This window comes from Fistularia commersonii, chromosome 19 (genome assembly GCF_037954325.1).
Source record: "Fistularia commersonii isolate RoL2024-O1a breed Wild chromosome 19, RoL_Fcom_v1.0, whole genome shotgun sequence".
Classification (NCBI taxonomy): Eukaryota; Metazoa; Chordata; class Actinopteri; order Syngnathiformes; family Fistulariidae; genus Fistularia; species Fistularia commersonii.
This window is the reverse complement of record NC_141302.1, coordinates 5,541,146-5,554,540: the sequence shown is the minus strand read 5'-3', so window position 1 is coordinate 5,554,540 and position 13,395 is coordinate 5,541,146. Positions and strand designations below refer to the sequence as shown.

The 13,395-nt window shown below is 39.9% G+C and overlaps 1 protein-coding gene and 1 long non-coding RNA gene across 2 annotated transcripts in view; one reads left to right on the top strand and one right to left on the bottom strand.

The window, feature by feature from the left end:
* The window catches only part of LOC147223503 (uncharacterized), a 19,087-nt gene extending 11,101 nt beyond the window's left edge, over positions 1-7,986 (top strand). Inside the window, exon 3 of the long non-coding RNA XR_015107590.1 lies at positions 7,773-7,986. This is a non-coding gene — a long non-coding RNA (uncharacterized LOC147223503). The remainder of the gene's footprint in view (positions 1-7,772) is intronic.
* tm4sf5 (transmembrane 4 L six family member 5) lies at positions 6,423-13,395 on the bottom strand. The gene is made up of 5 exons (XM_086166004.1): positions 13,122-13,395; positions 11,562-11,642; positions 9,673-9,815; positions 8,790-8,982; positions 6,423-6,815 (listed from the first exon to the last, which is right to left on the bottom strand). The coding sequence occupies exons 1-5, from the start codon at positions 13,293-13,295 to the stop codon at positions 6,798-6,800; spliced, it is 609 nt and encodes a 202-aa protein (XP_086022130.1). The 5' UTR covers positions 13,296-13,395; the 3' UTR covers positions 6,423-6,797.

The window sequence follows — 13,395 nt, the reverse complement described above, 5'->3', positions numbered from 1 at the left end:
GCAGGTCGCTAGTAATTCACAGCACCATGTTTAGAGACAAAAACCCATTCACTCTCTCATTCACATGTCTGGGGAAATTTAGGCCGACTGGATGTTTTTGGACTGTGGGGGGGAAACTGGAGAACCTGAAAGAACCCTTTAATAGACACATGGAGACTCCTCCCCCATTTGTTTATTCATTTATAGTTCAAGAACTTGTTTTTATCCCTCTATCGATCCCGGTGGGCAATGAGGCTATTTGAAAAACGTTCTGGAAAACAATTGCTTTGCTATGTTTGCACTGAATCCGACCATATGGTAGGAATATGAGAAGAATGGGAGCGGGTGTGGGGAAAGAGACAATAGAAACAGTGATATACGCAGTAAATCCCCAGTGATTGAAATGTCGGAAAGAGAAACTCCTGCGCTGATGATCTCTAAGTGACAAACGCGTCGATCAAGATTCCATCCTCAAACCGTAATAATGTTGGTCATTACGATAAGCTGCTAGATGGTGTCATGGACAGACCAGGTTTTCGCACAAGGAATTGGGGGATGGACTTCATGCAGATTGTAGTTGACGGTACAACCAACTGTACGGTTGCGTCAAGAGTCCGAAGGCATTGGCTTTCTTGGAATCGTGTCAACTCATATGTCTTCCTGGAAGGTAGAAGCTCCACCGCTTCCTGTCATGACTTTAAACAGGTTTTTTGAGAGGGAGGAAGGGAAGCGGCGGTTTTGTTCATCCGAGAGAATGCTGATCTTGTTTTTGTTTGTTTTTTTGAATTTGTCAGATTGCCAAAGCGGCTGCGAACCAAGGGAAGAGGAGGAGGAGGGGCAGGAGTTGTAGCTTTTATAAAACTAGGTAGCTTGTATAGATTTCAGGTTTGGGGGAAACCACCCACGGCTGGCTGCGGATCAAACAGCTTAAAATGTCATGTTCTGTAGACGTGAATGTTCGGACATTTGAGAGCTGGTGGATTTTTATAGATTATTGGTAAGCGACATCCCGACACAGATATCACAAGCTAATTCCTACCGAATACAAATGCCAAAACATCACTGCGTCGAGCCTGATGCTGGCTTATCTATCAAAATGCTAGCTTGTAGATCAGTCCGATTCTAGCATTAGCCTTGAAAAAGACTCCTCGGAAACAGCGCCGGCTCTGACGGGTCTTGAGAAGCAGCGTCTCTGAATGAACCCATTGAGGACCGATTCAAATATCAGTGGCAGTCAAGACACGATTGCGTAAAAACTCCAATCAAGTTATTTCTGGACCAAACCAGTCTCGCTCTGAGTGAGTGTTCACAGCCTCCACAACCCGACCCTGTGTGTCCCCCCTCCTCTCAGGCCTCCAGACATTCCCACAGTGTGTTGATCTTTTTGTTGATGTTGGCCAGGGTTCATTTGTAGAAAGGACGCGCCGGGAGCGACCGGCCGGGGTCACTCATGGCCGGTTGTATTCCTCTGTCATCCCCCCCCCCCCCGCCTTTTCGTCCCCCCATAAACCCACGAAGCTCCGGCCTCTTTTTTTTTTTTTTTTTGTTTTCCACCGAGGCGCATAACCGCTTTTGATGAGCACACAATCATGTAAATGACCTGATAAGCTCCGTGTGTGACCAAATAGCTGGAGGACAAAGAGCACCGGATTCTTGACTTAACCTAGAAATCTATATCTAAATCTCTGTCTAAATCTCACACACTCAAGTCACATGACTTACACTTAGGTTACAAATTTGGTGACTTTGGACTTGACCCAGCGTGCATCATTGACCTACAGCTCTTGACTTTTCCTCTCAAATGTCCAAATACATTATTCAGATGTGGCCCAGAAAACCACTCCTGTGCTCTTTTGTGGATTTATGTAAGGCACGTTTTGTCCAGCTTCCGCCAACGATGACGCCCGGCGACACCGGAGGCGGGGGGGGGACTTTACGTCTCGTAGGTTACGTAAGTCTCGCTGCGTTCATTGTCGGAGCCGCCGAGGCGCCGGCATTATAAAGCCTCTGTGAGAACAGGAAGCCCTCTTAACTGTTCTTCGAGATTTCGTGCGATTATTGATCTAGTTTTCTTATGACTTCATCGAAAATTGCCTGAGTCGTGTAATATAACACATTTTATTATATAAGTGTTACCATGACTTTATTCCCATTTTTCTAAATCTTCATTTTTTTGTTACTTTCATAACTTTACGCACATCAGATCAAAACCATTGAAATAAGATGTTAATAAGTAAGGCGGTGGTTAACCCTTGTGTTGTCAAAAGTGACCCACTGCCATGTTTAGCTGTAGAAAAAACACCTTAACCTATTTTTTTCCAACTTGAAATTTTGTATGACTTTTCCGAAAGAGACCCCATAATTAGAAAAACTTCTTTTTTGTTTATGTTTCCATGTGGGCTGTACACCACTCGGGTACAAAGATTGTCTTACGGGTCATTTTTGACCCGTAAGACAAGGGGAGGAAACTCAATGTTAAGATCGTACGAGGGTTAAAACGGTACATATCGTGTTTAAAATGTAACCCGATTCTCTGGCAGACGGACTGGGGACTGCGCACGACCGCTTTGCGACCCGGCGAGGATCAGCAGTCATAATGTTGGCAAAATAATTACCGGGAGGCTGACGCTGCTGAGTTATCAGTTCACATGTGCCTGAGCTTGAAATGAGTGTTTGGCCGGCGCTTCTGGCCTGTCACCTTTTGAATGTCTGTGTTTGTGCAGCAGAGATTTCACCTGACACCCAGGTGAGAGCGCAAAGCCGCCGCAGGGGCAACGCTTGTTACGACAAAGGATCTTCTTCTTCTACTTTTGGCTTTTCCTGTCAGGGGTTTCTCCATCTAACCCTATTCCCTGTATCCTCCTCTCTCACACCATTTACCTTCATATCCTCTCTCATTAAGTCCATAAAACGCCTCTTTGGTCCTCATCGCCGGTCTCACCACTGTCTTGTACACCTTTTCTTCCACTCTGGCTGATAATCTTCGATCACATAGCACCTCTGACACTTTTGAAACCGTTTCTTCACCTTCTTTCCACTCTCTCTGTTGCTCTAGATCAGTTGGCTCCCGCGGCTCTTTTCATCCTAACACCGCGGCGTCGGGAAATAAATTATAAGTATTTAATTGAAGCGTATTTTATTTGTGTTAGTTCCTTTTTTTCATTTTAGTTTTAAATTGGAAGATTATTTTGATCTTGAAATATTAAAATAAAATTAGATTTGCTATCGTCACACTCGCGGAAGCGGGTATACCCGCCAAAACGGCATCAATTTGTCGAGACTTTCAACCCCAGGTTGGCGAAATATGGAGGAATGTAAGAAAAGAAAAATATCTGAAGAAAATAGAACATTTAATGATGCTTGCTTCGAAAAGTAATTACGGCTCCCAGTGTTTTCTTTTCCTTGGAAACCAGTTCCACGTGGCTCTTTGGGTGTTAAAGGTCGCCGACCCCTGCTCTAGAGCGTTGACCCCAAGTACTTAAAATCTTCCAACTTCTTGATCACTTTTATCACAATAAAGTGAAGCCCCCATTTTATTTCCATTTATCCACATTTTTGTAGATTTTTTGATCAATCAATTGATTTTTTTTTTTTTTTTTTAATTCTTTTTTAGGAGACTCAAGGTGCCTTCCTACAAGGATTAAAACTGATGGAGATTAAGTATTCACAAATAACAAGCTAAATCAGTGGTTGTAGCAGTAGTCAGCGCTTCATCCTCCCAGCACGGGGTCCCTGTTTTGGGGGCTGTTTGGTGTAGAGACCCCCCATGTCTGCATGGGTTTCTTCCGGGTTCTCAGATTTCCTCCTGCAGTCGTGCAGGAGGGTCATTGGAAACCCTAAATTTGCCAGGATTCGTGAACGAGAGAGTGAATGGTTGTTTGTCTTTGTGCTGTCAGCGGCCCTGGGATCGACTGGCGACCGATTCAGGCTGAATGAATGAATGAATATATATGCAAAATCAGCAAAGAAAAAATGCTTATTGATCACATACTGAGATTATGCGTATACAAATATATATGTATATATGTATGTATGTATGTATGTGTGTATGTGTATATATATGTGTGTGTGTGTGTGTGCATATGTATGTATATGTATGTATGTATGTGTATATATATGTATATGGATATGTATGTATGTATATATGTATGTATATGTATACGGTATATGTATGTATGTGTATATATATATATATATACAGGACTGTCTCAGAAAATTAGAATATTGTGATTAAGTTCTTTATCTTTTGTAATGCAATAAAAAAAAATAAAAAAACTTTTTCATGATATTCTAATATTTTGAGATAGGATTTTTGATTTTTCTTAAGATGTAAGCCAGATGTAAGATGTAAGCCAGTAATGTAATGAATCCAGAATGTATGACATTTTTGTTTTTGTAATTGCATTACAGAAGATGAAGAACTTCATCACAATATTCTCATTTTCTGAGACAGTCCTGTATATATATTTACACACTGATTATACTGATATATTGCCATTATTACAATGTAATTATCTTTCTGCTCTAAAAAGAATCAGACACTCAGTCTTCTGGTCCATCCCAGCAGGTTCTGCTTCAGTGTCCTGACCCCCCCACCTCACCCCCCCAACTTTGTTTATCCAGTCAAGCTTGAAAAGATTGGGATAAAGCAGAAAGGAGGGGCTGTTTTTTCGGGAAAAGGGTGCATTTTGAAGTAACGGCAACTCCACGGGGTCTCAACAAGTGCAAGAGGCGAAAACAACAGACAGCTTGTCCTGAAAATCAGCACTTGTCTGTGTTTTGGGCTTTTCCTTTTTAGTCATTTACATCTGTGTTGTTTTTTAAATGCCTTTTCAGATTCCCCCAGATTGGATGACCTGCATGAGAAGTGGCTGAGAGCGGGCCCCTTTCCCGTTTTCCTCCCTTTGTTCCCCATTCTTTTATTCCCACTTCTTCTCTTCTGCCCCTTCCTCACTTTGTACGCCGCATTATGTAAGTGAGCAGCGTAACGGCCGGTCTTTTAGCTCTGCCTGACGGTGCCGGGTATTTTTCCACCACATCTTGGAAATTGTCCCATGTCACGCCACGTATAATAAAACATTGGTCCCCTAGTTTTAGTCCCCTTTTTACTGACATGTTTACGAAAGACGTTTTCTGCTCCCAAAAGAATGACACCCAGTCTGATGTTTAGAAGACAGGTGGGCCGAACCAAAAGTGAATATGCCGCGCAATCTTAGTTTAAGACGCTGTGGAGTAACAAGTGGATTCATACGGTAGTATCGATCTACATTTGCAGGACTGTCTCAGAAAATTAGAATATTGTGATAACGTTCGTTATCTTCTACATGCAATTAAAAAAAACAAAAATTACTTTTCATGATATTCTAATATTTTGATATAGGATTTTTGAGTTTTCTTAAGATTTAAGCCATAGTCGGCAATATTCAAATAATGAAAGACTTGCAATATTTTAGTTGATTTGTAATGAATCCAGAATGTATGACATTTTTGTTTTTGTAATTGCATTACAGAAGAACTTTATCACAATATTCTAATTTTCTGAGACAGTCCTGTAAATGCAAATAAAATAAAATCAGAATTAAAACGTAAACATTGTCTCTTTTTTGAACACAGTTTGTTTCTTAATTGGAGACAATATTCCCCCATGATGGCATTTGCTTTTGCATCCGTGCGAAGGGAATATTTACGATTCTGAAAAACATTTTGTTTAAATGACACGGAAGAGAATGTCGCCCCCAAGTCCACCATCCTCACACATTGTTAATTGTTTTATTGAAAAACTTTTACTGTTTGTGAGACGACGAAGCAGCTCAAAGAGCATTTATGTAATAATCTGTGCTACCTGTGCTGAGGTTTGGCTTTGGCATTGGGTTGTTTGTCGTCTTTCCAGACAAGGTGTCTATATTTACCCAGGAGCAGCTCATCTACAGGCTTTTCACTTGAAAGTTAGGTAACAATTACCACGAACCTGCTCCATGGCAACAAAGATTAGGGGCTTAACCGGGACCGATGCAAACAGGCGGCTGCCCAGATAGAGTAAGGTTTATGCAGCTGCAATTTCCTTTGCGTCCACATGCTGGCGCACTGACCTTTTGACCCTGTCTCATGCAGAGCAATCCTGTTAGATCTGGCCGTCTGGCTACATGGACACAGGATGAAGGGATTACCTGACACAACCTGATTCCACCGAAGTTCTTCAATGAATCAGTGAGGGCTTAGAAAAGGAGAGTGTGTCTTTCTGTCTGTGTAATCACACATCTATTCAAGGAATGACTTTTGCGCTACTTTCAGGAGGATTCTCTGTTTGTTCTTACAATTGTATGTTGGTGCCTGCATCTTTGTATGTGTGTGTGAGTGTGTGTGTGTGTGTGTGTGCAACTCGGGATGTCCGAACTCTCATTTAAACAAGAGCAAAGACAAAGAGCAATCTTGTCAGTTATTGCCAGTCGCTCCTTTTTTTATTGTAATGTGTTGCAAATCATCATATTTATTGAATATAAAAATACTGCAACCCGAGTACAACCATGAAAAGTAGCTAAAAAATATTTCAAATTGAGGTCATTTCCGTAATCGGTCACACATTTGAAAAAGGACGCAAACTATTCATGATGTAAATCTCCTTATACAAAATTTTAAATCAAAACAGGAAAAAAAATCCTCTCAAAAGTGTCTGAAACAAAAATTGTCAACTGAGATCCAGCAAATGTGAGGATAAAAAGCAAAAGCTCTCATGAAAAACTTTTCCCTAAATATGAACTTTGGGGAAAAAAAGTGAACGTGGAAACGTTTCTGGACGGGTGTGAAGATCCTCCCCGTTTTCACAGTCCGCTCTCATCCTGCAACAGTGAAGAGGTCAAATGCTTAGTCCATGTTTTTGACAGGAACCGGATGCCGGATCACTGACAGAGCTGTTAATAAATGCGAGCTATGTGTTAATGTGTATTTGTTGACGGCGAGCACACGCAGGGCCAGTTACCCTTTCTCGAGATTTTGCACTTTTTCCACACCTAGGCTACAGTCACTGTTTACAGGAGGAAGTTGTCTGGCCAAATTCAATAACACTTGTAACTCCTTTGCTCTTCCTGTCACATCTCCAGATCAACTGGAAAACAAATCCGTGACCCTTATCGCGCGACGGAACGGCTCATTTCAGTTTCATCACCTGTAGACACAATGTTTTTTTTGCTTTGTCTCACTCTGTATTTGGTTCTTGTCTCAACATAAATCGAAATACTTAGTTAGGTTTGGTCAACAAATAACCTGAAAAAGCACCGGTTGTGATTATGTATACATTTTTCAAATGAGGTTTCAAGAGATTCAATTGTGATACTGCATGTTTAAAGTTTTAAGATTGGGATGACAATCAATCCAAATGCTACATTTTCTAATTGTCATCACAATAATGATAATAATACAAAAAAAATTGTAAGTCTTTATTGCATGGAATCTCTATGAAGATGTGTTTAGAGGATGATTCACTTTGAAACCGAGATTTCTTGAAGCCGGCGTGCACAGCTGGAGATTCCACACTCGGGGGAGGAACGCATGCAGCATGTTATTGCAGGTCATTCTTGCATGCCAAATCTATTATCTTGAGTTAAAGTCTGCAAAATATTACCTCTCATGCCTTAGTGCATGTAGAGTCAATGTGATTATGGCATACTTTGGTTTTGAAACATTTCTGTTCCTTCCATGTATATAGTCACTAATCATTGCAGAGCACAAAAGCTAACTCTGGTGCCGTGCAGATGGATCTGTCAGTTTAAACTTTATTGTTTCTTCTCTTTTTGCAGCAGTAGCAAAGAAAAGGACCGTGTCCATTCAAGTGCTAAAAACAGCAGGGATGTGTGAGAAAGGCAACTTGTCCTGGTCCGGAGGACGGAGGAACATGAAACACAGGTTGTAAGGCTCTTTTTTCTCAGGAAATAAGTAAAATTTTAAAATGATTCGGCGCACATTTTTTTTTCTAAAACACCAAAATTAAATAGTAAAAAAAAAAAAAAAAAATCAAAACATTAAGTTATACTTAACCTTACACATAATTTTTGTTAGTTAGCCAGTAACAAACAATTTAACGTTTTGGGTGACTAATTGTTCTATGTGTGTATCTTTTTAAAGTCCAAAAGACCTGAAGTCAAAATAAAGCTTTCACAAATGCAAAAATATGCCCGTTCTGAACTACATATTAAAAAAAATGAAAATGATACTATACTTTTGAAGTTATAAATATAACAGTTGCAATTTGAAAATTTCATGATTGAATCAACTCTGAGAATTAAAATCTGACAATTTCAGTGTTTCATTTCTATTTGCCCACCTCATCCAGACAGAAGAAGTCACAGGATTCTGGTACCTTAAGTTTGGTGCATGGACCTCAAACATTTATCAATTTACAAAAAATATAAAAAAAAAATATATATATATGTATATAAAAAATATACATATATATATATATCAAGTATATATATATATATATATAAACCAATATAAATATATATATATATATATATTTTTTTTTTTTTAATTTATTTTTAAACTTATGATGCAGAATTTTAGACACTCATTTATGCAGAAGAAAAATATATGCAGTTGGACAGAGGAAAACTTTCAGCAACTGTTTCCCGCCTGTGTTATACTGTCATCTAGTGTTTTTTTAAAACATTGCGGCTCACCCTTCCCACAATGTTATGACTTTTGGAGTAATAGGAAGGAAACCTGGTTTTGAGCTATATAACTATAATATTTCACCTCTTCGGTGTAGGTTTCCGTAACTTTTCCCAATGTGCCATTGTGCGGTTTTGTTGACTTACGTCCTTGCTGTCCCGACAGTCCCCACAGATGCATCCCAGACAGCCGTTGACCACCTGGATGCCGCAGAGCACCAGCTGCAGCGCGCCCATGGACAGCAGGATGGAAAATAGAACCACGTGCCACATCACCACATTTTTAGGGTACTCACACACATCCCAGAGTGCTTGGTTCACAAGGTAGCTGTCGTTACCTCTGTGAACAGACACGAGGAAACAAAGAATGCGTGAGCGCGACTGAAAAATGAGGGGAAATCCTTTTATCTGTAAAGTCACAAACAGCTAGGAATGATTGAAAAACTGTCATGGAGATCTACATTTGTTTCTTGAAAAATCCCTGCAATTGAGCGACTGAATCAACCAAATACTTGCCTTTCTTGTCAGAAGAATTATTCATTTAAAAAAGTTGATGGGATAAAAAGAAAAAATGGGATGTGAATAAAAGGATGCAGGATTTTAATGTTAATGTCTCACCTCTGCCCAGATTCCATTTATAACTCCTGATGTCATGGACAGAGTTGGTTTAAATATTAACAAACATGCTCATATTTATTAGCCGTTCTGGAAGTATCCAGATGAGCAGGTGATTTTACACACACCCTGCTGTCCAATCCTTCATAGTTCACCTGTGTGCACTGGCATTGTTTTTGTTAATATGCAAATTTAACACGTCTAGCGATATGAAACCCGACGTGCGGTCTCACTAACACAGGCAGGATTCCGCATCAGAAGCTACAACATGCATGATTTTCACCAGATGGAGATAGTTCATTTTTCCGACAGCTGGGTTTTCACTGTAGACCTTTTATTTTCTTTTATTGGGCCATCAAGACATTTAATTGCTCCTCGTGATCGTGCATTTAAACATAATGAGATAAACACTCACGTGCCAAGATTTTCAAAGGGTAACTCCCACTTGTCACCAGCCACTCTACACATGGGTCCAATGGCCAAACCGGCCGAGGCAACGCTGGTGCAGTAAATGGCTCCAACCAGGCCAAAGGCCGAGGAGAACACGGAGTTCAGCATCTGCAAGACAGAGGAAAACCTTCTTTTCTGAGTTTTTTTTTTCCCCCTTGGCTCAACTTGGTAGATCATTATTGTAAATACACTGGCGGGAAGAACTGAAGTCTCTAACTTTATCAGGTTCTGCTATGAATATTCAGTAACCAATAACACCGCAGTCAAAACAACGGGCAATTCCAATATTAATAGCGACCATTCACTGTTTGTGGCGGTAGATAATAATCTCTGGCACTTCCTTAATTGTCCTTCCACTAAAACTGCAGCTTTAACTAGCTGTTGTAAGCATCCAATTTAAGGTCTTGGGTTCGGACTTGGTGTTTTCCCAACTTAAGACAATATTTTTCACCGGCAGCACGACTGCTTGTTGTCAAGCTCTAAGTCTGCGCCGCTCAGACGGACCAAAGCACATGATTTTTTTGGGGGGAAGGAAGCTGCTTATTCAGTTTATAGGATATTGGGTTTGTCAAAATCAAGATGAGAGTGTTGATAAATATGAGTGTGTTTATGCGGCTTTTAATTTATGACTATATGTAAATAGGCAAGCTTACATGATGTGGCGATTGTACTTAATTCACTTGATCATGACTGTCTAAAATGAATCATTGGAGCTTTTCTTTCATGATAAGTCAGGGTTGAGTGTGATTGGGAAAAAAAAAAAGGAAAATCCACAACACGCTAGCAATAAAAATAGACCATGAGCCAACACATAATTTTTAATGCCCCCCTTTTTTTGTAAATTGCATGAATGCTAATCGGATTACATCGGTCTCATGTTTACGATCGGACAAAAGTTAACAATGGTGGGGTTCAGATTAGAGTGACAGAGGAGTATCAAAAGGCTGATCTGGCAGACAGCAGCATTCACCTTTGCGACTTTATGACCGAAACCTCTAGATATTAAATTACTTCTGTCGTTCCAAACAAATGTCCAGGTGCGATTTTTTTGTTCTAGCTCTAGTTGTTTGTGAAAATCCGATGATGATCGCTCACACTGCTGACAACATCTGCATCTGATTTAATGTCACAGACTCAAATATAGGGCAATTTTAGCCACCACCGACGATCAAATTTCCCACAACGTTAAAGTAACCTTGAATTTCACTGTAATTTTTAATTCATATCGCACATATGTAGATAATACGCAACTATACATGGTTGTTTTTCCACACTTTGGTAGACTCTCGGGGTCAGTAGGGTGAAGGAGAAACTAGATGAACCGAGAAGAAAAGCCAGAATTTATGTAATCGTTTCAGACTTGTCGTCGCGTCAGCAGCGTTATATCATCTCCTGGTTTAAGATGACACAGATTGAGGGATTATGCCAGGATTAAAATGGAAGATATACCCAGATCACTTGAAAAATGTTACTCGTGCCAATAATCTCACATTCTACAAATAAATGGTGCGTCGTTATGTTATAATGTAGAATTTATTCTTTACATTAGCCCAAGTTTCAATTTCCTGTGCCGAAGTTTCAGCGTTCCTCATGTTGGTTTGGCGAGCAGCTGCCAAATGTGTAAATACAGTTTTGGTGTCTTTTGTATAATGACAATAAAGAATCCAGCTATAAATAATAATAACCTGACTACATATTGTACATTGTAGATAAGACTGTTTTTCTTTTGGTCGTTTTTATATCATTACCTTCCCTTTAGCCTTTTGTCACTCATCACTATCTAAACTGAGCAGGCGCCCCTCCCAATCACTACAACATCTACTAAATGTAAATCGTTCAAATGACTTTACTCACCCGGCAACGGTTGCCACAGCAACCCTTTCCACAGCAACCCTTGCCCCCGGCTCTGATCGCTGAGCAGCTCGGGCACAGCATCTGAGAAGTTGTGAAAAGAAAGTGTCGCTTCATTTGTCTGGAAAAGTAATTTGGGCTTCGTGAGAAGAATCTTAAGTCAAATCTGGGTTTTAATGGGAACCCGAGACGCTTGAACGCATGAAATCTATGAGGACGAAATATAAGGCGCGTGTTGACGTCTGCGCATGTGTGTGCGTGTGTGTGTGCGTGTAGCTGTTTTCTTATCTCTTTCGACAAATATTTGTGTATCCAGAATTGAATTTTATTCTCTTGTCTCACAAGCCAGTGAGATCCACACAGTCTGTGTCAGAATTTCTGCTCCAAACTGTATCCTGGAGGTAAATAAGACTCAAAGGTCTCTGATAAGAGATTTCATATCTATGAATTACTTACCGTCCCCTCCAGCCCTTCAGGATAATAATTTTGGCTCAGAGCCACCCATATCAATATGTGTGTGTCATTGTGATGGAGTATCCTGGCGTCCATAAAACTTTTAAACTGAGAATGAGGTACTGCTGAGGTATCTGTTCACACAAAACGGAGGATAATAACATGATTTAACACATGGAAAAAAAAACAAACAACTGAGACTCGCCTGAAGCTTGTCTGTGTATGTTTGTGTGTGTGTGTGTGTGTCTTTACATGTGTACAGGTGCATGAGCGTACCCACCATTGCATGTCAGCAAAAAATGGGAAGTTGAGAATGAAATGATACATATTTATCAAATGATCAAAGATAACATGGGTATGCGTGTGTGTGTGTGTGAGAACAAGGAGATCGGAAAGTCTATTATTCTCTAATTTATTCATTGTTATCTAATCAGTAATAACTCATAAATAATTCATAAAATTGGGCACTGGTTGCTTATAGTTCCTTTTTTCAATAAAGCAAAAGAGTTTTTCCCTCAATTCAATGCCACTGCGGACGATGATAAGCTTCGTTTCAGAAAACAAAGATTTCTGAAACTAACTTCGAAGAATATAAGTTATTGTGACACTGCCATGTTTAGTTACAAATAGAAATTGAACGGTGGCAAAAAAAATGACAAAATGGATGTTTCGTTTTCAAATTTGGACTATGATTTTTCATGACTTGTTCTTTATTTTTTCGTTGCAGATTTGAATAAACTTGCCTTGATAATGATATTCATTTGAAATTATTATCCATCGCTGGTTTGGATGCATAATTTATATTTATCATATAATACATTCAGAGTTTAAAAAAACAACAGGTAAGGTTCTATATAAAAGAATAATCCAAAATAACTGCGCGTTGGAAAAAAAAAACTGTCCTATTTTAGTTTTTTTCTGAAAACAATAAGATGAGGATATTCAATAAACCTTTATTGAAATGTAGTTTAGTTGTTTAAAAGTAATTGGATTTTTACAGGTGTACTTTTACAGGCCCGCGTCGATGATAGACACACTCTATAAAATCCACAATAAAGCATCAAGTCGGACGCTGTAAATGGACACAGATCATAATCCTGTTATACTCACAAAGAGGCCTCCTCCGATGAGCCCCCCCATGAGCCAGACCTGCAGGGAGATCTGGCTATTTTCTAGATTTTGGCCATCAGGGAAGAAGAGGAGCAGGTTGGAGATCATACAGACGAAGGCTGAGGGCAGCAGAATCAGGCCCACCAGTCGGGCACATTTCCCCGTGCAACACATGGCCTTTAGCTAACTTTCACGTCTTTTTCTGTCCTTCACGGTCTTGCGGTCAGAGAAAAAGAAGGTGAACCACCGAAAGGGAAGCGAGTGGTAATGACGA